This window comes from Acipenser ruthenus, chromosome 45 (genome assembly GCF_902713425.1).
Source record: "Acipenser ruthenus chromosome 45, fAciRut3.2 maternal haplotype, whole genome shotgun sequence".
Lineage (NCBI taxonomy): Eukaryota > Metazoa > Chordata > Actinopteri > Acipenseriformes > Acipenseridae > Acipenser > Acipenser ruthenus.
The window spans coordinates 1838187-1862638 of NC_081233.1; the positions used below are offsets into that span (position 1 = coordinate 1838187).

General features: G+C 38.8%; 1 protein-coding gene across 1 annotated transcript; it reads left to right on the forward strand.

Annotated features, from left to right (window-relative positions):
• Positions 1 to 340: 340 nt before the first annotated feature.
• Positions 341 to 22743, forward strand: LOC117409858 (phospholipase A and acyltransferase 4-like). Its single transcript, XM_034016198.3, has 6 exons — positions 341 to 434; positions 928 to 970; positions 21106 to 21149; positions 21340 to 21448; positions 21690 to 21937; positions 22476 to 22743. Exons 3-6 carry the CDS (start codon positions 21132 to 21134, stop codon positions 22551 to 22553), a joined length of 453 nt encoding a protein of 150 aa, XP_033872089.3. The 5' UTR covers positions 341 to 434; positions 928 to 970; positions 21106 to 21131; the 3' UTR covers positions 22554 to 22743.
• Positions 22744 to 24452: the final 1709 nt, after the last annotated feature.

The following is a 24452-nucleotide window of genomic DNA, read 5'->3' on the forward strand; positions in this document are numbered from 1 at the left end:
ACATGTGGTGCTAGTGACTCAGTTATGCAAACTGAAATCTTTAAAAAACAATAAACACATTAATTAAAAAAAAAATCTAATTTATTCAGTGACGAAACATGAAACAGAGCCTCGTACCAGCCGCAATGCAAACACAGTTACGAGGGGGAACAAAGTTAGGAATGTCATTTTAATTCAACAGTTTTATTTTTTAAACATAGTTAAGACAATGGCGATACCTGTTGTTGAAATGAGGGAGGATACATTGTAATTACTAGCACTGCCCCCCCCCCCCTGTATTGGTAGATGGGTGTATTTTGCAGATCTACACGCCCACATGAGAGGATTATTTAAGGAAGCACACATTCCCTGGCAGTCATCTGTTTAACTAGCTGTTAACAGGTAGCATATCTCTTCTGAAGAAACTACAGCAACTTGTTGCTCGCAATTGTCCTGTAAGTATTCTTGATACTGCAGATTTTATTGTATGTGATGATGGAATGTTTCTGCTTTAGAAAATATTTTGAGCATTTAATATCCAGGTGTGTGTTGAATTGCTTTGTAGCACAATGCAGGATATGTAAATACGTTTGTTACTAATTCTAATTGATTCATGGCAGTCGTACAAGTTTTGTTACAGTAATCAGAGCTCTTCTAGTCATTGTAAAGAACAAAGGGTACAGCAATAGTCCAAATACATGACTGAACAATAATTCAGTGAATGTCTGTGTTACCATGAAATATTAACATCCTTCTACTAAAGAGACAGAGACGGAGGTATAGACAGCAGTCCAAGACAGAGATAAAGAGAGACAGACAGAGGTATAGACAGCAGTCCAGTCATGAAAGACCAGCAGAGTGTACACTCCTCAGGATGCTCCACACAGCACAGTGAAGTCATTTAAGAGTCAGCTGAACCTTCACTAATGCTCTTGTTTTCCCTACCAGCTTGTGCAGCTCCGAATCAGGAATTCAAAAAGCCACCCAACAGGTAAGTTGATTAAATGTCTTCATTTATTCCTGTAACACTGTAAAGGTTATTTTAAAGACAAACGGACTAAGAAATGTAGAGAACTAGAGGGGGAGTCGTATGGATGATGTGAATTGGAGGGGAGGGTTGTTCTGCCAGGGCTGGACACTGTCTCGCGGTGGTGCACAGGGCTGAATAGTTTCAGATCTGAAGCCAGCCTCTCCCTCTATAGTCAGGAGATTGACTCCTGGAAAGAGTTTCTCTGGCATGATACTGGCTGGTGTAAAAGGGAAACACTGTTCAGAGAGTGGAGGCTGGAGGGAACCTGCATTATCCTCTTGGCCTCTTCACTGACACTAAGGGAGTCTTTGTGAAGCGGTGCAATAATTCAAACTGGGAGGGGAGAAAATAGAAAAATAATTGGTCACAGTAAATTAAAAAAAATCTTCTGGATTCCTTCAAAAGTAAAATACTCAAACATACATGAAAAGGGATCAGATCCTATACAATATAATGTATCGCTTATCAAATAATTGTAAATAACTAAAAGAAATGGAGATGGTATAAAAATCTTATTATTAACACTAAAGACACACCTTGCGATCGACACCAGACTTCTTTGTTAATGTTATCTGCATGATTTTAAGATGAAGGGTTTTGAGTCATGAATGATCCAATAGTACATGGTATATTACAGTCATGTGAACATTGCTGCTTTATTTTTCATTAGCCTACCATGCCTTCCATCTATTAATGCAATTAAACAAGTTTCTTCATTAAAATGCTGAGAAGGAATTGTGTGACCAGGTCCAGTTCTTTCTATGTGTTCTTGATTCATTATCAGCACTGTTGGCAGTATAGCTTTAGATAGAGAATTCTACCCTACCCTGAATTAAAACTGTTATCAGTGTTCTGCGTTTTTAGAAAAGCAAACACATCATTGAAACAAAATAACTATTTTAAAACACTTCTGCCTTTAAACTGAGTTTATATATCATCATAAATAAACAAGATAGAGGAATGGAAAATTGTTGAAAATGTAGCATTTGAAAACGGATGGCTCCCTTTGAAAGAGGGACCACAGACATGACTCTAGGAAGGTCAACCCGGCTTCTAGGCCACGGGATCATTGATATATGACCCTGAGAAGGGTCATTTTTGGAAATTTTTCACATTTTGGACCCACCGTACCAATTTTCAAGTCTCGGGGACCCTCGAAACCCGAGATATAGCACCCTGAAAAATGTCTATGGGGAAATCCCATTATAAAACACCTTTGGGGCGAAGCCAGCCATCTGGCGCCGGGGTTGCGTAGGAACCCGTGGTCGGTGATTTTCTTTAGCTGAGAGTCATGTGCACATGAAGAGATTGCTCCCTACTTCGTTGCCCCAGGGGTCGTGGAGATATGAGGTACGATAAGAGACCACCCCCTCCCTATGGCAAATCCCATTATAAAAACACCATCGGGGTAAGGCTCGGCAAATGGCGGTCGTACGAACTTAAAGGAACCCAATTTCTTTAGCTAAGACTGTTGTGCATCTAAAGAGAGTACTAGCGAGTTCGTTGGTGAGGATTTGTGTGAAAAATGTGCATTATATATAAGACCTGAAACATGCGCATATTATAGTGTATTCATGCAACAGGAGCACCGATTAAGTCCATGTGAAGTGTTTTGGGATCACAATCTTGAGGTTTTATCTTGAGGTAAACATTTTCAATGTCACACAATTATACGGAGATGGGAAGTAAATGTTACCCTAAAAAAAAAAAAAACCTCTCCATTGCACACTATTGTGTATTATTCATACTAACGTTGCCGAATATAAAGCAAATACGACTGTTTCCAAAGAGATACCAAATATTTGTCTTTTTAATTCTGTGCATCCAAATACTTGTAATTAAAAGGTTTAAGAATTAAAGCTACTGTTTGTTATTCTGTCCTAAACCAGCAGTTTGTACCTAAACTGTTGTGACATTAAATTATTTATTAAATAAATATGGGGGGGGGGGGGGGGTCATCAGATTATTCTCCATTTTATTGTAACTGAGGTACCGTTCAGTTGAATGAAAATTGTAAAGGGGTACCTGAGCTGAAACCTCCAGGTAGAAGGGGTACAGTTTCAAAATAAGATTGAAACACTCTGGCCTAGAGTATAAACTATCAGGAATAGATAAGGGAAATGTTGACTAATACAATACAATAAGATTTATTTGAAGTTGTTGAAAGTCTCTTAAACCCAGAAGCTCTGATAAACCCCTACGCAGATCTATATACTGATGGGCATTATATAAGCAAATGAAATGTCTTTTTTTTTGTTTGTTTGTTTTGGAATACAATGTTCCTTCTCAAAAGTGTTTTAATATTAGCCTTTAATAAAGGAAAACGTCTGCTTTAATTCATGTTCATGTATATTTCAAGTTTCTTCATTGTAATAAGAAATACTTTAACATTTACATTTTATTTATGTTTCTTCACAAGAAAAAAAGTTTTCTTGGAAGAGTAAAACATACATTAGCTTTGATTCATGTACTCAGGGTTACTCTCAAATGAATTCACGATCCAGTTTATGGTAAACTGCGCATGCATGACTTAGAAACTCGGTTGTCAGCTGAGCAGAATATCCCAAAAACTGGGCTGAATTCGAAAATACAGAATTTGGGACGTTATCAGAGCGGCCCGGAATTTGAGACATTATCTGCAAACCAAATCGGCCCAGAATTTGGGACATTATCAAAAGCAAAGCGGCCCGGAATTTGGGATGTAAATGAAAACAGGGGCAGCCTATATTTAAAAGTGTGATTACATTTGAAATAAACTAATGTATCCTGTAACAAAACTGCAATAGTGTATATATTTGGTATTAAAATACATTGCGCAAACGATTATAGGTAAATGCTGTTTGAAAGAACAGTGTACACCACTACAGAAAAAAACAATTCTTATATTCGTGCACAACATGATAATTCATATAAAGTAATAACCCATAGTTTGTTATATTAGTAGAGAAAAATACGATGTTATATTTTAATTGAAAGGTAGTGGAAAGCAGATCTTCGATCTTCGCGCAATCCCCTCGCTAAATTTGTGCCTCGCAGAAAAAATAGTGCTTTGGCACAAAATGAGAGATATTCCAAAATGGCACAAAGCAGTTGAGCGACATTGGAATATAGCATATTTTTTAACAATTCGCAAATGTCTGCAGTCTCGCTTGGCTGTTGTGTGCAGTTGCTATATTGGTAGTGAATGCGCAGGCAGTTTTGCGAGGCACAAACAGATTTGCAACGCAGCTCTCGCTATTCCTTATCCAATGCTGCCATCGTGTGGCCCTTTAGTAGAACAGCCGGTTCAATACAACTACTGTGTTTTATTGTTAAGATGTCACAGAAACGCGAGACGGCATTCTTTCCATGTAACTCGCTGAAGAGGCGCCTCTGTTATTTTTTATAATCCACGGATCCCCTTGTGATGCTGATATTAAAGAAGACGAGGTTCAGCGGTACAGTCGGGTGTTTTTTTAAGCGTCGTGTTTCAGGGCTGTACAGACGTTCTGTCTCGTTATCCGTTAGCGCTTCAGCTTTATTTGGATGATTGCCTTTACCTTGTTTTAATTTCCCGTTCCTCTCCAGTTTGTGAGATATGAATGTACCAGCTTTACATCATTTTTTTGGAACATATTCTCATTTTGTTGATAATTAATGAACATTTCTGTACTGTGGTTGTTGTCGAGAGTGATTGAAAACGAGTCATTTTGTGTTTGAATTGAAAGTGATGTTCTCGAGCAATCGAATTTTCCTCTAGAGGAATGATCACTTTTTGACGTCACTGCTGTGTTATTATGCGTTTTTTTGGAATGGCTCGGGATGCAAATCTAGCCTTCATCCATGTATTATATATACAGGCTCCCTTGAGAAAGACATGTACAACATATCGAAACGCTGGGCAGCTGGCTCTGTGAGATATATATATATATATATATATATATATATATATATATATATATATATATATATATATATAATCTGAACACAGCTCAGTTGTCCTTTTGAAATGACTCAAATTAACCTTAACCTCTGTGCAAAAACAGACATTTCAGATACATTCTTAAAATACAGCAAAATGAATATTTACAGGATAAGCAGGAGAGTACTGTGTGTATAAATAATACAGTTTTGTGTAATTGCACTTATTTGAAATCATTCTCATGCATTTATCATGCTTGCTACGTGTTCTTAATGGACTCGTATAAGCAAATAGTTACTATCAGGTTTAGCTGCTCTTATCGAATTCGCTCTTATAATTTACTCTGTGTGCTTTGTTTTGCTCTTTCTTGAATTGCTCTTATTGTTCTTTTATAACTGCTCTTGTATTGTGGTGTTCTCTAATGTGATATTTTCTAATGTGATGCTTTGTACTGTGAGAACTTGTAACAAGTGTAAGTCGCCCTGGATAAGGATGTCTAGAAAGAAAGAAAGAATAAAGTAATTGTTGAATATCACTACCTGTACTCCCCATTGCAAACAGCAGAGCAATGGCTTGTCACTGAGCTGTGTTCAGATAAAAAAAAAAAAGTAGTTTTATTAAAACCAACAGTTCTACTAAATGACCACACTATGGCAGCATTGGATAAGGAATAGCGAGAGCTGAGTTCTGCACCCCCTTAATAGTGCCTCATCTGCACTCCATGTAAAATCCTTCTATTGATTTTAATTTTTCTCACGACTCGGTTTTCAGAATGAATCCAGTTTGTGCAAAAATTAAACACAGCAGTATTGTTTCTTGTTGCATCTAAATCAATAACCAGGCTTTTATGTCTTTGGTCAAACTGCATGACAGGGAGTAGAGATCATGTAGATTTTGTTTAAAAATGTGTTGGTTAGGGTTAGGGGAAGGAATACATTATATATCAAAACATATCATTCATGGGTAAAGAAACTAAAGACATGAAGATCTTATTCCGGTTTCTTGCCCTGCACTGAAAAAAGAATCTGGAAGATGAGTTTATAAAGTGTATAGAAATGAAACTGCTGAGGATGAGAATTCACTGGACAATGAAATGAGGAGGGATCAGATGTGAAGAACAAATCCCACACACACACATATACAATAACATGAGAAAACAGAGTGCATATCTAATACAGAATAAAGACAATCCATGTGTATGAGATTAGAAAGAAACAGTGATTAATACATATCCAATAACATGAGCAAACAGGCAGTACATATCTAATACAGAATAAAGACAATCCATGTGAATGAGATTAGAAAGAAACAGTGATTAATACATATACAATAACATGAGCAAACAGGCAGTACATATCTAATACAGAATAAAGACAATCCATGTGAATGAGATTAGAAACAGTGATTAATACATATACAATAACATGAGCAAACAGGTAGAACACATCTAATACAGAATAAAGACAATCCATGTGTATGAGATTAGAAAGAAACAGTGATTAATACATATCCAATAATATGAGAAAACAGACAGTACACTTCTAATACAGAATAAAGACAATCCATGTGAATGAGATTAGAAAGAAAGAAACAGTGATTAATACATATACAATAATATGAGAAAACAGGTAGAACACATCTAATACAGAATAAAGACAATCCATGTGAATGAGATTAGAAAGAAACAGTGATTAATACATATACAATAACATGAGCAAACAGGTAGAACACATCTAATACAGAATAAAGACAATCCATGTGAATGAGATTAGAAAGAAAGAAACAGTGATTAATACATATACAATAATATGAGAAAACAGGTAGAACTCATCTAATACAGAATAAAGACAATCCATGTGAATGAGATTAGAAAGAAAGAAACAGTGATTAATACATATACAATAATATGAGAAAACAGGTAGAACACATCTAATACAGAATAAAGACAATCCATGTGTATGAGATTAGAAACAGTGATTAATACATATCCAATAATATGAGCAAACAGGTAGAACACATCTAATACAGAATAAAGACAATCCATGTGAATGAGATTAGAAACAGTGATTAATACATATACAATAACATGAGAAAACAGGTAGAACTCATCTAATACAGAATAAAGACAATCCATGTGAATGAGATTAGAAAGAAAGAAACAGTGATTAATACATATACAATAACATGAGCAAACAGGTAGAACACATCTAATACAGAATAAAGACAATCCATGTGAATGAGATTAGAAACAGTGATTAATACATATACAATAACATGAGCAAACAGGTAGAACTCATCTAATACAGAATAAAGACAATCCATGTGAATGAGATTAGAAACAGTGATTAATACATATCCAATAACATGAGAAAACAGACAGTACACATCTAATACAGAATAAAGACAATCCATGTGAATGAGATTAGAAAGAAACAGTGATTAATACATATACAATAACATAAGCAAACAGACAGTACACATCTAATGCAGAATAAAGACAATCCATGTGTATGAGATTAGAAACAGTGATTAATACATATCCAATAATATGAGAAAACAGACAGTACACATCTAATACAGAATAAAGACAATCCATGTGAATGAGATTAGAAAGAAACAGTGATTAATACATATACAATAACATGAGCAAACAGGTAGAACACATCTATGCAGGGGGAGGGGCCAGTCTTCTTCAATACAGTGAATAATTATCATTTGAAATATCTACAATGCAAGCTGGTCCTGTTGCTTTTGCTGGTCTTTCTCTGCTCTGCATACCAGTGATGCCCTTCTACCCAGCGTGCAGATCTGCTGTGCTGCTTCACTGCTTTCATTCAATGTGTGTGAACAAGGTTTATATTGGTGATACCTTTTTATTAATTAAACAATACAAAAGAGAATGACTTTTTACAACAACTTAAGAAATCAGCCCTTCTTTAGCTTTCTTTCATCCTTTTCAGTTAATTGAAATGATTTCTCAGGTTAAACTTTCTTAACCCTTTTAAAGGGTATTGTAACTGGACTGTTTAATACAAACCGCTCACTCTCTGACAGATATGATCTGATTTCATTATTCATTCAATACATTTAGTTTATTAACCTGCTCTGTCACTCCACTGGGTAGTTATTCATATAATAAAAAGCATTTCATTCAAAGAGCTTTAGTTTTCTAACACCTCTCAGGGTTTTCTTGTGGAATGGGACGCTTTTTAATCACAATAAGACGCCTCAGGACATCTTTTCAAAGCTTTTATGCCAGTCTTTAATTAACTCCTATTTATTTTAAAGAGGTAAACCACCTGTTCATTTTACAAAACTAGAACCACACAGCTGAGTGATACACTGCATTTCAAGCCCTCTTCAGCGCTCTCAGTGTGTTTATTTTTTCATGTTGTAACATTAACATGATGTTTTGTCCTTTTTTAAATCAATAGCAGTTAATTAAAGGCTGGAGGAAGCGCTTTGATAACGCGTCCCCTCGAGTCTCACAGAGCAGCGCACTCCTTGGCGTGTCTCATTGCTGGTGACTCTTCTGCTGCTGTGGACGCGGCTCTGTTGCCTGGTTTAGTTCGCAGCGCAGTCTGAGGAAGATTCTAAATCTGTGCCGCTGGACAGCAGGGAGGAATACTGTCCTGGATAAAGAATAGGAGACAATAATACAGTTTAAGAGAAACTAAATAAAAGCATGTGGTAGAAATAGCAGAAGTTACTACCTGGAAGTTTACTCGTAAAGAATGACCTTTCTGCTCCCCTGTGCTGTATTTACCAAAAACAAGTTCACACGCCCTGACCCTTCCGAGACTAACGAAGAGAAAGCTGAGAAACTGCGCGCATGACTACGCCATTGTGGATCTGTTTGTGACAACAGCGCTCAACTTGAATTAACCTGATATACTTCTAAAAAACATTACCAGGGGTATAGCGTTAGTGTTTGAACATTTCGTTCTGAAGAAGAGGGCAGAAAATATAAATATTGACACACAAAACACAGACTATTTATCTGCGAAAAACTCGCTGCATCGGTGCTGCTTCAGTCACAGCGTCACGGCTGATAATATAACTCCCGTCGCGGTCAACTATCACGGTAGAGCCCTCATCGCCGGGCACTCTCTCAAATATCTTTTTTTAATTTTTTTTTTAATTATAATCTGCAAATTCTTAGACAAGACGGATAATTACTCACAATAAATAGCACTGGTGTACACACACAGAAGCAGCTATGAGAAATAAAGACATGAACCATTTCTTTCCATTAAATATATTGGTTAATTGTGGGCTCTAGTTGTTAACATCACTGAGCCCCTTGTGCCTGTGGATTGCAACCACAATGTGGAAACATATAGAGAATGTATGGGAATGGCCAATGAACACTGATTTCTAATACTGGACCCTGTCTTAATACTGTATTACATTCTGAATATGAATATAGCTGAGTTATTAACTGTAGATAATACTTATAATACCAGATACACATTTAGCATTAAAAAGCAATCCATGTGATTTCTTTAACAGCCAGTCAGTCTGCCCGGACTGCACCTGAACCATCTTAAAAACACGAAGCCTCCAATAAGCTCATTTGTAAAAGTTAGTAAAGAATGGCGCTATATAATCTAAGGAAGCTGAATGTGAACTCCTAGCTGGAGCAACGAGAGAGGGAGAGAGGGGGCGGGGCAGAGAAGGAGTCTCCTCCATTTGCATGTTCTAAATGCCTCGTTTGGCTTTGGGATAGAAAAATGCGTTGTGGGACCGGCCGATATTTCCACATGAACATTGGATCGGGGTTTGGTTTGGTCACAATTCCGAGATACTGGCCAACACTCATCAAGGGTTTAATATCAATTCGAAATTACCGACACTTTTTACATATTAAATAAAATACAAATTCAAGTTAACACACATACGTTTTGTCACTTTTCATTCATTTATATGCACTGTACGGTTTGTTTGATAGGACACACTGCTCAGCTGACTGTGGCGAAAACTGCCTTTGTGATCCAGCACATGCTGAAGTAAAATGTTGAACAGTCTTTATGACAGTTTACTGCATAGCAGTACAAGCACATTTATTCTTTTTAGAAAGTGTTGCTAATTGCGAATTGGTGTAAAATGATTTATGAATACTGATCACTATCTCAGAAGTCTGCTATTAAAATTGAACTTTTTGGCCTAAATGCAAAGCGTTATTTTTGGTGCAAACCTAACACGGTGCATCAACCAAAGAACACCATCCCTACTGTGAAGCATGGTGGTGGCAGCATCATGTTATGGGGATGTTTCTCATCAGCAGGGACTGGGGCACTTGTCAGGATTGAAGGGAAAAATGAATGGAGCAAAGTACAGAGAAGTCCTTGAGGAAAACCTGTTGCCCTCTGTAAGAAAGCTGAAACTGGGATGGAAGTTCATCTTTCAGCATGACAATGACCCAAAGCATACAGCCAAAGCTACACTGGAGTGGCTAAGGAACAAAAAGGTAAATGTCCTTGAGTGGCCCAGTCAGAGCCCCGACCTAAATCCAATCGAAAATTTGTGGCATGACCTGAAGATTGCTGTTCATCAACAATCCCCAAGGAACTTGACAGAGCTTGGACAGTTTTGTAAAGAAGAATGGTCAAATCTAGGTGTGTGCAAAGTTGGTAGACCTATCCCAACAGACTCACAGCTGTAATTGCTGCCAAAGGTGCTTCCACCAAGTATTAACTCAGGGGGGTGGAGACTTAACCAATTATGATCTTTCAGTTTTGTATTTGATATATATACCAGCAGAGACACTGCAGCATTGGCCCTCCAGGAACTGAGTTTGATTGATTTTAATTATTTTAATGTAATTTAGTTTAAAGTAATTACTAGAAACTAAAAGTTAATGTTAAAGTAGCTACAACTTGTGTGCAATTTTTATTGATATTCCAGTTTGTTTACATTTACTCAAGTAAGATAGAGACTGTCTTTAAGACATTCATGAATGGAAGGAAGTGTGGAAGGTCACAGAAGCAGAGTTGAGAAAGTAGAAGGCGTGTAAAATCAGGATTCAAGAAGAAAGTTTCTTTCCACACATTGCTCCAACCTACCTGCTGCTGAGTAGAAATCAGAACATCGTTTAAATGTAAAGAGATACCGCTTGCTTTATTGAAAAGATTCAAACTGGGACTGTGCCAAAACCAAGTTGTAATCGAAAGAAGAGAATGGACTGGTGCAAGTTTCTTTAAGGGTGCATGTGGCAAAGTGCCCCGCCCCTGTGTGCATTTGTGTGTTCTTTGTTGTATGTATGGTGAGTATGTTAATGTTGGTGTATAGATTGGTACACGGGATATAAACGGGTCTGTGTTTCACGTGTGTTTAAATTGTATATTTGTATTTAGGCACGGGATTGCACATCACGCACGTGCATTTAAAATATAATATGTGAACACGGGGTTTCACGTAATGAATTCACGTGCTGGGATTCAAGTGAGTAATTAATTAGTAATTGAATCCCAGCACAACAGTATATATAGATGCACGTTTCTGTCACTCGGGGTTGGGTGTTCGGAAGAGGAGAACGGGAGAGAGAGAGAGAGAAGGAGAAGGAGAAAGAAAAGCAAAGTAAAATCGTAAACGTAAAGTGTTTGTTCTCACCGTGTTTGTTTGTCTCTCCGTGCACCGTTTGTTTAGTGTTAGTCCGTTTTGTCTGTCTGTTTATTTTGGCTACAAGTGCCGTGTCCTGTGTTTTTGTTACAACCTTTTTATTTTCTGTTCTGTTTATTAAATGCTGAGTGCGATCACGCGCTCAGCTATACCAAAACCCCAAGTCTCTCTGTATTCCTTCCTGCTTCTGGTCTGACGCCACCCACTCTGGCCGTCTTTGTGACAGTGCAATATAAAATACCAGCAGAGCTGCTATACAGAGTGTTGTGCACAGCAGAGCTGCTATAGTGTTCTACACAGCAGAGCTGCTATACAGAGTGTTGTGCACAGCAGAGCTGCGATAGTGTTCTACACAGCAGAGCTGCTATACAGAGTGTTGTGCACAGCAGAGCTGCGATAGTGTTCTACACAGCAGAGCTGCTATACAGAGTGTTGTGCACAGCAGAGCTGCGATAGTGTTCTACACAGCAGAGCTCCTATAGAGCATGTGCACAGCAGAGCTGCTATACAACTTGTTAGGCACAGCCAGTATAGCAGTTCTGTGTACATCGGTGGTTCTCAATCCTGGTCCTGGGGACCCCCTGCTGTGTGTCTGCTGGTTTTTCTTCCAACTGATGAGCTGCTCTCAATTACTTAAACCCTTAATTCAATAAAAATATAGAATGGGCCAGGAACAAAAACACAGACACTGCAGGTATGGTGTAATTGCGCTTGCACCATTTTATTTTGAACAACAAAAATAAACTATTCAAACAAAAACAAAGCAGCCACACAAAATAGTCACGATCACTAAACCATATAGGTCAGGCTGGGTAATCGCCTTCACTGTTCCTATATTTTTTAAACTCCTCGCGCTCTCGCTTGCTCCGTCCTCTCCTCCTTTACACGTTCCCACCTCTGCCATTGCTCCCGGCCTTTCTCGAGAAGGTCCGGTCGGAGAAGGCGTCAGTTCTCCTAGTGGCCCAGGAGAATCTGGTTTTCATCCCTGTGCCAGCTATTGAACGTCCCGTCCTGGGAGATCCCGCTTCACCAGGATCTTCTCAGTCAGGCGAGAGGAACACTGACACCCGGAGCCGGGCAGGCTCCAGCTATGGGTCTGGCCCCTGAAAGGGACCGCTGGTCAGCCTTAGGGCTGTCTGACACAGTCATGGGTACGTTGCAGAATGCTAGGGTGCATTCCACTAGGTCATTCTATGCCTATAACTGGAAATGTTTTCAAGATTGGTGCCGACTAATGGTCATGATCCAATCTCCTATCCCATGACTGCCATCTTGCAGTTTCTGAAGGTTTACCTAGCGGCTATTTCTGCTTGCCATGCCCCCATTGACTCAGTGTCCCCGGGCGCGCATTTTTTGGCTACCTGGTTTCTCCGAGGCGCTCAGCAATTGCACCCTCCTAGGAGGGCCACTCTCCCCGAAAGGAGCCTTGAGATTGTACTGGAGGCTCTCACGCAGGCCCAGTTTGAGCCTATATACTCCATCGAGTTGAAGCACCTGTCCATGAAGACAGCCTTCCTCCTTGCTATCACCTCTGCAAAGCAGGTGAGTGAGCTGCAGGCGATGTCTGTGCATAGCTCCTGTATGCATATTTGGGATGATGATAGCAGAGTGTCACTGCGTGCAAACTCTGCTTTTCTCCCCAAGGTGTTACAGCCTTCCACCTGAATCAGTCCGTGGAAATGGAGTCCTTTCATCCTCCATCGTTTGTGTCGGAGGAGGATAAGAAGTTGAACCTTCTCTGCCCAGTTCAGGCATTGAGATGTTATGTGGATAGGATGAGAGCGCTGCGTCAGTCTGACCAGCTCTTCTTCTGCCATGGATCACGGACCCTGGGACAGCCAAGCAGCGGCTGTCGCATTGGATTGCGGACACAGTCTCGACTGCGTATGATGGTGCTGGCTTACCCCCACCTGGGCGGATAGCCGCACATTCCACGAGAGGTGTGGCTACGTCATGGGCCCTCTTCCGAGGTGCCTCCATGGCTGAGATTTGTGATGCGGCTAGCTGGGCTACCGTCTGAATGTGGTCGATCCCTCATTGCCCTCTGTGGCCACTAGGGTCCTTGAGATTGCACGCTCATGTTGCTGACCTTGGTCAGGCAGGACCTGGCGCCCTCATATGCTGCCGTTCTTTTCTCCCTCGCGATGGCTCTAGTACACGTTTCCCATATCGATGTTTGGTGGCCATCTTTGAATTGAAAGGGAACGTCATTTTACCTACCGTAAACCTGGTTCCCTGAAAGAGACGATGGCCATCAACTGCGAGGTCGCATCGGTCGACATCACGGTTTCAACGCGAAAGAGAACGAACCTCCCCGGCGTGACGGTTAAGTACCCTCGGGAGGCGGGACCGAGGGGGTCACTGGGGGGAGGGGGCCTATTGGCAGCTTTGATAGACCTCAGTGACACCTACCAATAGGCAGGAGTGTGTCCCATAACAATGTTTGGAACCTGAGTGTACTCCACGGCGCTTTCAAATTAGACTTTACATGTAGAACCTACACAAACTACTCCACATTGATAAAGTTAAAAAATATCATATATAAAAAAGAATAGCATATAAATAAGACTTGCAGAGAAAAACAGATTAATCTTAGTTGCATAAGTATTCAACCCCTTTTCTACTGCAGCCCCAAATCAGCTCAGGAGCAAGTGATTTGTTTGAAAGGTCACAAAATTAATGAAATGTTTTCAGCCGGTGTGTACTCAAAAGTGGTTTAACATGTACATAATTTCCCTCGGGTATATAAAGACTTAAGCTGGAACTCACATAGTGATCCAACAAAGCAACGATAAAGACCAAAACAAGTCAGTGATAAAGTGGTAGAGAAGCACAGAGCAGGAGAAGGGTACAAGAACATTTCAAAGACGCTGATTATTCCTCTCAGCACAATGAAGTCCATCATTAAGAAGTGGAAGATGCATCATACCACCCAGATCAGGTCACCCTCCCAAAACTGAGCAGCTGGGAAAGCAGGAAACTGGTTTGGTATGTCACTCTGAAGCCAACGACCTTGAGAGATCTGCAAAGTTCTGAGTCTCAGATGGGAGTCAGTGTTCACACATCAACAATAAGATGGTCCCTACACAAAGCTGGCCTGTATGGACGGGTGGCAAGAAAGAAGCCATTACTCAAAAAGCATCATCTTAAAGCACATATGGAGTTTGTGAAAAAGCATGGAGATGATACTGCAGACATGTGGATAAAGGTTTTGTGGTCAGACGAGACAGTTTGAACTTTTCAGTCTAAATTCCAAACGTTACGTCTGGTGCAAGGCCAACACTGCACATCACCCAGTCAACACCATCCCAACTGACAAGCATGGTGGTGGCAGCATCATGTTATGGGGATTCTTCTCTTCAGCAGGGATGGGGAAGCTTGTCAGGATAGAGGGGAGAATGTATGGTGCAAAGTACAGGCAAATCCTTGAGGAAAACCTGTTTGAGTCAGCCAAGACTCTGAAACTAGGGAAGAAATTCACATTTCAGCAGGACAATGACGTGAAGTGGTTGAACAACAAGAGAATTAAATGTTCTGGATGGGCCAGTCAAAGTCCTGACTTAAACCCAATCTAAAATTTATGAAGAGACTTGAAGATTGCAGTCCATCTATGATCCCCAACAAACTCATCAGAACTGGAGCCATTTTCCCCCCCATGAGCCAAATCTTACACTCTAGACATGCGGTTATTACAACAGTTCTGCAGTTCAAAACCATCTTGCTACATGGTGTATGCCAATTACTAACAGATTTCCACATTTAAGTCAAGCAGTGTCTCACCAAGCAAGTACAGTAATTGAATTTAAGAATTCAATAGGCCTGTGTGATTAAGGACTCAATTGGCTCAAAAAAAGACAAAGGCTCTGTGGGTCAGATTTACAAATTTGCTTTTTGAAATTAGTACCTAGTCAGAAGACTTATCCGTATTTTGTTTTCTGAGTTTGTGTCTTAGTTCAGAGATTTTTCTGTTGATTGTTGAACCAATCTGACTTTGTTGCATTTGGAATACACACACAAAGCATAAGTTGTTTGCAGATTAGCATCATTAATAGATGGTTAGCCAAATATCTAAACACTGGATTTTAAAACTAAAAACCATGCCTAAATGAAGCAAGATACTAAAACTACATCATCTCCAATCCCACAGTACCATACATTACTTCATGCAAGCCTTTGTTCACAAAATTTGGGGGGTGGGGGCTGACACCTCTGCAAATGGTCCATCAACAAGAGATCAGTTTGTATAGCCACGATTGGCGATACATGTTAAAAACAGTACCTTTTTAAATAAAAATCAGGATTACCGTATACAGCATGATCTTTAGTAGAGTCAAGCGCATCTTCTCTCCCCATCTTGCTGCTGCTTGTTACAGCCTCCACGAAGATTGCTTCTGACAAGCGTCTCAACGTCAAACACAGCCAGCGTTAGAGAGCGTACAAATGAAGAACAGGAAGTTGCTTTATTTGTTAGAGTCCAAGACAATTCCTCAACAAAAACATTGCTTCCTGGATGGATTTCCACCTGTAAAAATAAAAATAGAAAAAAAAATGAACCTGAAGTAAAACCCATTTTAATCAACACACTGTTAGAACAACCCTTCCACGCAAATGTGGTAGACTAAAATTTCAAGAATCACAGAATGCTCCTCCGAATTACCTGTCAATTTGCATACTGAATGTCAAACTTACAGCTAAACCTTAAGGACAAAAGCATTTTATCCCACCTCAGAAATACAAATTTGGCAGTATAGTGAAGCTGCAACATTGGCAGTGTTTATATCCAAGTGGAATTTGCTCGAAGGGTCACATAAACTGAAGGTGGTCTGCCTGAATTGCAATAGTGCAGTTACATAGACAATCCTATCCTTTTCTGGGAGTGCAATACTTTACGAAATGTACTCAGTACATTTTAAGTGCAATAATAGTAATAAGTTGAATTTTTCCATGTGCTCATCTGGTCATATCTGCCCATTCTTTATCAGACTTTACTAAAACTGTAGTGTAGTTTCAAGTCACACTTTTTCCAGGGTGGATTAATATATGGAACACAATGTATGAGGACAATAGATTTTGCAAAGTGTATTGAAACTGAAATTGAGGTAGAAATTAAAACAAATGTCAGTTATTTCAGTCTTCAAATTTAATTTTTCACAATGAAGATTAAACAGATAAGTTTTACCTTTCCAGCAGCTTTCATGGGAGGAGGCAGCACAGGTGCTGATAATACAGATATTGAAGCAGCTGAGGCTTCTGTTGAATTCCCAGTGGAACGGTTAGGCGTTCCATAACGTGACTAAATCAGAATCAGGAATAGATTTGCACACATGATTTCTGTTCAAGCACTCGAGTTTTTGGAGTATTGCTAAAAAAGTAAGAAAAAAAAAACAATTTCATGAACAGATAGAAATCCACTTTTTTTTTTTTTTTTTTTTACCAAAGTTCATATACAGTTTTGAAATTGGGCCCCCATGTTCCCTGCTTTAATCTGCAAAGTTTCTCTTAGGGGGCCATCTTACTTAATTGTAATTGTGCTATTTTAAATGAGACATCTTTACAGAATGAGAAACCACACATACATCTTTTCACAAGTTTATTAAAGTTCATTAAACTATTAGTATAATATTTAAATGAGCATTTCAAGGGTATGCTTGTATATGTCAGATGAACTACAGACATTCTAGAAGATAGAGTAAGTTACTTTCTATATCTTATATTGTGACTAATGCAATCTTGGCAACGGCAGTGTTAATTACTTGTATAAAAAGGTGTAATAATGCTAGAGGGCTCAACTTGTTCTTGCATTTCTACTTACCTTGTGCTTGAGTGAATTGTTTTCTTCCTCCAGTTTTTCAACTATTCCACGGCCATAAGTTGGTCTACTTCACCATCTACTTCCTCACGTGCTGCCTTCAGCTTTTTCCAAATGTTGTCACATCTGTCTTGCTTAGCAGATATCTTTATTTTGCTAAAAGATTACATTGTTCAACAACATTTCAAAATAAAAATTAAACCACATTTCAACATTTTGTAAACAAAAACATTACATACAAAATGCAAACTTGCAATTCACAAATAACTATCACTACAAAACAATTCTATAGCTAAATGTAAGCAATCATATTTCACTCATGACATTGGAATGTCTCCCCATACTTTACAGTATTGGCTTTTCAGCAAACGTCAGAGCAATAGAGAATCAATTAGCTTTAGGTATGTTCCCAGGTCATTAATGAAAAATAAAAGTTCTCACTTAACATACCTGACTAAATAAAGGTTAAATAAAATAAACACAAATAACGTTATAATCATAATAAAACCTAAAAACAGGAAATGTCTCACTTTGCGCTGAAACCAAAACAGAAGGGTACAGCCCAGGCTTTTCAAAATGTACTTAGTTTAATGCTCTAACTCAATGTTACACAAGGCACAGTCGCCATCAGCTACCATTTGGAAATCATTTGTGTAAAGTTACCTGGATTGGTTCGGAGTCACTTGACAAATCATCCATGTATCTTATTCCGCATTATGAATCTTTAGAGGCTGGCGTTTTGTTCTCAGTTCGGTCCTCCTCATTTACTTTCAGGTCAGATTCTTTTGGTGTACACGCACACAAAAGTAAAAAAACAAACATAAAACGGCTGCAAATGTTCTTTCAGTGCAAGTAATAAATTAGCTTGAAAAAAACCTCACACAATGTATCATTAATGAAAGACATACCTGACATTGTGGACCTCGCAGTCACACAGGACTGCCTCCACGCGGGGTTTTCTTCCCTGACCTCCATTCTCCTACATAACTTCTCGAATCCATGTCTCCATTTTCTTCAAATGTGTCTTCATCAAAATCCCTAACATTATAATTAAATCGGTGAGCCATGTATTTTTATATGTTACAAGTTCAAAAATGTATTATTCATATATAAAAATTCTTTCATATATACATTTCATATATTAAACATATTTCCTTTCCGTATGGGCAGCGAGTTGACTTAGTAGAGCACAGTAAAAAATAGGTTCAGTCGCTGAATACAGTTAGCATCTCGTCTCATGAAACAAAAATAGACAATAACAAAACAGCAAATTCTACAACAAATGCATACAAACACACAATACTGACTCAAAGGAGCGGAGCTGAGAGCGCCGACAAGAAGCAGAAAAAACAAAGGGGCGGTACAGTGTGGGGCACATTGTAATTATTTCTTTGAAATGCTTCGACACTATTGTATAGTACTGTAGATTATATGTGTTTACATGATATACATTTGCATTGGGATTATTTTGTGTTTCAGTGATGTGATCATCAGAAATACTGTAATGGCAGATAAGTAGCCTGCAGAATGTGCGCATTGCAGAAAGAGATTATTATTAAAACATGACGAGACATCTCTTAGGCTTTATTACAGTAATAACTTTGCAAGTTCGTTGCAATTGACCCAATGAGACCTCCCCCCGCAAGCACCGACCAAATTGTTTGGTGTTGTATGTAGTCTAAACATTGAATTCAATATATATATATATATATATTAAAAAAGAAAAATAAATGAAAATGCAATGCACAGATTGAACCCGGCACCTCCAGTACAGCGCCGATCCGCTATACAAGAGAGCCGCGACCCCTTATGAGTGAATCAATATTCTTGTGTTGCATCACCTACCAGTCCTGACCACTACCCCATGCATGCTACAGCTTACTAATATGTAGCATTGGCTACTAAAAACATACTTTGAGACAAGTATACATATGTTATATATCACATAAATATATATATATATATATATTACTCATATTAAATATTGCAATTCCGTTCCATGTGGGTAATACATATTTACTGTACGGCTTTAAATATATTATCAATTATTTCATGATAGTTTTAATAAATTCTCTCAACTGTAATTGTAATATTTTGGCGTTAGATCATTTTTTCGCTGTGGAAGTGATTTGATCAGTGTGGGGGTATTGTTTTCAGTATTGTTATAATATCACGAAACTCATTACAACGCTACACGAATATATTGTAATGGCATCCCTTATATATATATGTAAAAAATTATATACAAGTAAATATGTCTTTTTATATGTAAAATATAGGTACGTGGATTTGCGATTATGAATTGTTCAGTTACAAAAATACATTTTGGGGGTTTTCACATTTGTTCCACTTAGTACGGTGCTATAAATCGTTAGTCTATAGAAAGGATTAGACTACTTTAGTCTCGTACTTAGTATCCTCTAGAGCAGGGGTGCACAATTCCGGTCCTGGAGGGCCGGATCCCTCCTGGCTTTTGTTCCAACTGTGTTCTAAATTACTTAATTAGACCAATAATTGGTAATAATTGGTCCAATTAAGTAATTTAGGGCAAGGTTGGAACAAAAGCCAGGAGGGACACCGGCCCTCCAGGACCGGAATTGTGCACCCCTGCTCTAGAGGGCAGCAGCAGTTATTTTTTGGGTTCGTTGCAATTCAGACCTTTTTTTTAGTAGCTGGGGACTAACTTCAGCGGCCAAGTTGGTTGCAATTGGTATTTAACTTGCGTACTCGTTCAGTAGGGAGCTGCGTACTGACCACGGGATCATCCCCCGTTAGAAACTATGCAATGGCAACAGATCCGTGTTCTTAAACTTCTCCATTACATTATGCCCTATACAGAAATCAGTGTATCAGTAACTGTTTATAACAGTAACCTTTAAACCATGCCAGCCTTGTTTCATCCATGGCTTTCAGCGTTGCAGTCACAGTACTGCGTTTCTGTCTTCAGCCAGACTACAGACCAGTTATAATACTGTTTGTATCAGAACCACATTTCAATTGGCTGCTAACCCACGATTCCAAGATTTTTGCCGGAATTGACAGTCAGCTGTATCCAACACAGATCAGTGCGCTTCAGCGTGAGATTGTGCTCTGTACGCGATACAACTTAATAGCCCATTAACTAACTAATTATAGGAAACGTAGCGAGCTGTATCAGCGATTTATTTGTGATGATTGAACCATGTTTTCTTTGGAAGCCTTTATACTTGCTAGCACGCTAGTTATTGTCTTAATTGGATCAGTTGAACAATTTTCCCAGCTCTCTGGGTGATTTATAGAAGCATCGAAACCTGCTGGACACGTTTTATTTTCTCCATTTGTCAGTTTCAACATGAACTTGAGCAAAACCTACATTGTTGTGTAATGAAACTGATCAAAAACATTTGTCATTCTCCTTTGGTTTCCTTTGTATTTCTGCAGTTAGACTGTATGCAAATAAGTTCCCAAGGGGCAATAACTTCCCCAAAAGCAGGGCATATATAAAAGACTGACGTTATGTTACAAACATAACAGTGCTTCAGGAAAGAAGGAATTACACTAGGGTGAGTTTATGATGATGATTATGATGATGTCATTAACTGCATTAGAAAGAAACTGAACTGTAATACTAACAAAGTACATGTGGCTTTGACAGCTAGTATGAATCACCCCCTAATCGCTTCTGGAGAGACATTTAGGTGGAGAGTTGCACTTCCTATTTTGTTTGAACAAATTCTGTCATAAAAACTAAAACCAAAACTTGAATTTCTGTTCGTTTCTATTCAGTTAATCTACAGAGAGACGCTGCCAAGATGTCTAAGGAAAACCCGGTAAGTAATGGTACTATGCTTTCTTGAAATACAGGAATTGTGTTCAAATATACAACTATCAACTATCTTTGTCTCCAACTTTTAGTTGATCTTGTTTAGCTCTTCGTGGCCACACAATGCATTATCCACACTTTGTATTCGGTGTGTCTTATCTTTTCTCATAACCATAGCTGTTTATTTTTTCCCACAGAAATTTAATGTGGGAGACATAATCTCCTTTAGCCGTGGACTCTATCATCACTGGGGGGTTTATTACGGACAGGAACATGGAAAACATTACGTTGTCAACGTTTCAGGAGGTAGAACGTGTGTTTTGGTTTGTTTGTCTTCAGCTATATGATCTAAATAGCAGTATGCTGTGTTTTATATTGATTTTTCTCATTTCTTTTATGGCATAATTGATATATTTGTTATATTTACATGTTTTAAACTTGTTGGGAATCATTAGAACTTGAATATCCTAGATGCTTTCTCCCAGTGTCTATTGATTTTTTTCTCATAATGTAATGCTCATATACCAACATTACAATTATTATATAGGAGAGTCCAACAGCAAGCCTTTGGCCATTACTTCTAAATTGGTGAAGGAAGAACTTAACAAGGTGGCTGGAAAAAGTGCCTACTCTGTGTACAAAGAACTGGACAAACATAATGAACCAAGAAGTCCTGAGCAGATGAAAGCAGACATGGACAAAATGATTGGTACCAAAATAAAGTATGATCCCTTTGGAAAGAACTGTCAACACTTTGCTACACAAATACGGTACGGCAAGGAAATATCTCCCGAGGTAATATTTGTTCATGTTTTTATGTATTTATTTTTAGATAATGTATTAATGCCTGTCATGGTCAATAAGCAGAATAATGTATTATTTAACTCCCGAAACTAATTATGCCCCCATATAGCCGTATTTACCCAATGAAGGTTCTACATTTTATAAGGTTTCTGCAAATACAACAAAATGCCTTTTTGTTTTTTCAATACTGTAACACATGAATGCCTTGTTATGGGACATGAATATCTGTCTATTTACTAAACCACTCTGCAGGGATATACTGTATAATTTAAGCCTTAACTTGAAACATGACCTTTTTACTGACTGTATATTTCCATAACATGTAGTCTATGTCATGACCGTCGATCTGATCTGAATTTAGATTCACTTGGATTTACAATTGGAAACTTCCAGGCCTTTAGATGTTCAAAATAGTCAGAAACAAAGCTAGCAAACAAACACGTGGCAGGTGCTGAAGTCATTTTAACTGCAGTTTGGATTTCATTTTAACTGCAGTTTGGATTCATCATTTTCTTTTTTCTTTCTGTAGGGGGAAAGTGCAGCCAAATCCGTGGGCAAAAACCTGTCAGATTTCCGTGCAGAAATGGACCCTTTTTCTGCCAAGTAACAGCTTATTCACCTGATGAATTTCTTCATCTTTTGTGGTGTTCCTTGCCTTTCTGATAAAGGGCACAATTTCTCTTTACAAAGTACAATAGAAAATGCTTGTTAAAATATTCTTACTTCTTTAATTATGGTGAGCAAAATGAATCTATTGTTGTAAAAATGAAATCAATAAAAATTCAAGTTGCATCAAATTCCTTTCACTGTAGTCATTTAACAGTAGAACCGCCATGCAGGTCAGTTTGACCCATTTTGCATTTAAAATGTTAAATACTCTTCCGCTGTAAATCGTATGTGTATGTCCGTGTGACAGGGCGCTCGTCTCCCGTGTGTGGGTAACCACTGTTTAAGCATCACAGACATGGGAAGGTGGAGTTGAAAACGCCAGCACAGGCGCGCAGGATTTATTCACAAAACAGAAAGTAAACAAAAGGGTCATGTGATGTTGCCAGCCATGGTAACACACAGAGGACAAATACAGCAAGCTGTGCAAAAGGAAAAATAAAACACAGTATAAAAACTACAAATAAAAGGTACACACAGGGCGAGTGCTAGCCTTATAAACGAGGCGTCCCGCTCCAGGAACCGGCTACACTACATAACCCTCGCTGTACATTACATGGGATTACTATCCCCTAAACTAATCTACTGATGAGCCGGTGTTCAGATGACGACTCCTGCTGCTTCACACGGCCTTGGCTGGGCATTGCCTTCACAAGCACTGCTTGCAGTTGCAGGGTTGTGTAGCTCCCGTTCCTGCAGAGCAGATGCTCTCTTCCTGAGTATACGCAGCTCCCCTCTGAAGTATGGCATTGCAGTCGCCCAGAGCGATCGCCACTGGATGTTTTTAAACTGACGGACACTCGGTCAAGACTCGCGCACCTGCCGCTTGAGGAACAGCACAGCCAATCACTTGCTGTCAACCAAACCTTCCCCTCTCCTTCCCCTCAACCAAACCTAGCAGGCAGCAAGTCTCAATGGAGCGCCCGTCTGTAAACAATAATCTAATCACAGAAAATCAACTCCCACAAAGATACACAATAAACCCACTTCCACATACAAATTACACCAACACTAAATTCCCCATTGTGCAGGGCAATCGTGCTGCCACAGCCAGTTTTTGACTTTTCCTAAATATATGAATGAACCCTTTGAGTAGTAAGTTTTAGAATGTTTGGATGGGCCCACTGGAGTGAGTTTTTTTTTTTATTTCTCATATTTACACTCCTCACATCGACACATCTGTTGGTAGGCCTATTAGCAATTTATTACACAATGAAAATATGTAAACAACTATTTCTTATAGTAAATAAACAAAACAAATAAAGATGAATCGTTATTTTGTCATAGCGAAAGGTTTTGACAAAAGTAACAGGTACTCAATAAACAACGATCAGGATCAACAACACGTCCGGGTAAACACGTGGTGAGGGTGAAGGCAGTGAGGAAAATGTAGCTCAGTGATCCCTGTCACATTGTCTGAGCTTGGGCCACTCGAGGAAGGTAAATATTCTTCACTGATATTTTCACTAACGCCTGATTCAGTAGAAGAATTTAAATCGGAATTCAGTATAATTTCTCGTACTTCTTTCCCACAGAGCATTTCCCACCGTTTTCCAGACATTGTGGACATTTTTTGACTGGGTTTGGTGTGTGTAATTCTGTCAGTATCTGGCAGATGACGCAAGAGACCATTACAAGGTGTTACAGACACCTAGTGTTACAATATCAGATTATCAGCAGTTTTGTAGACCCAGTAATTGTCGTTCAAAATTCAAATTCAAAAGCTCAAAATTTGCATAACGTACCAGTACATTCATACTCCCTGGAGACCATTAATTCAATGACGTACCGGTACATTCGTACTACTCAAAGGGTTAAAGATTTTTGGCAGGGTCTGTCT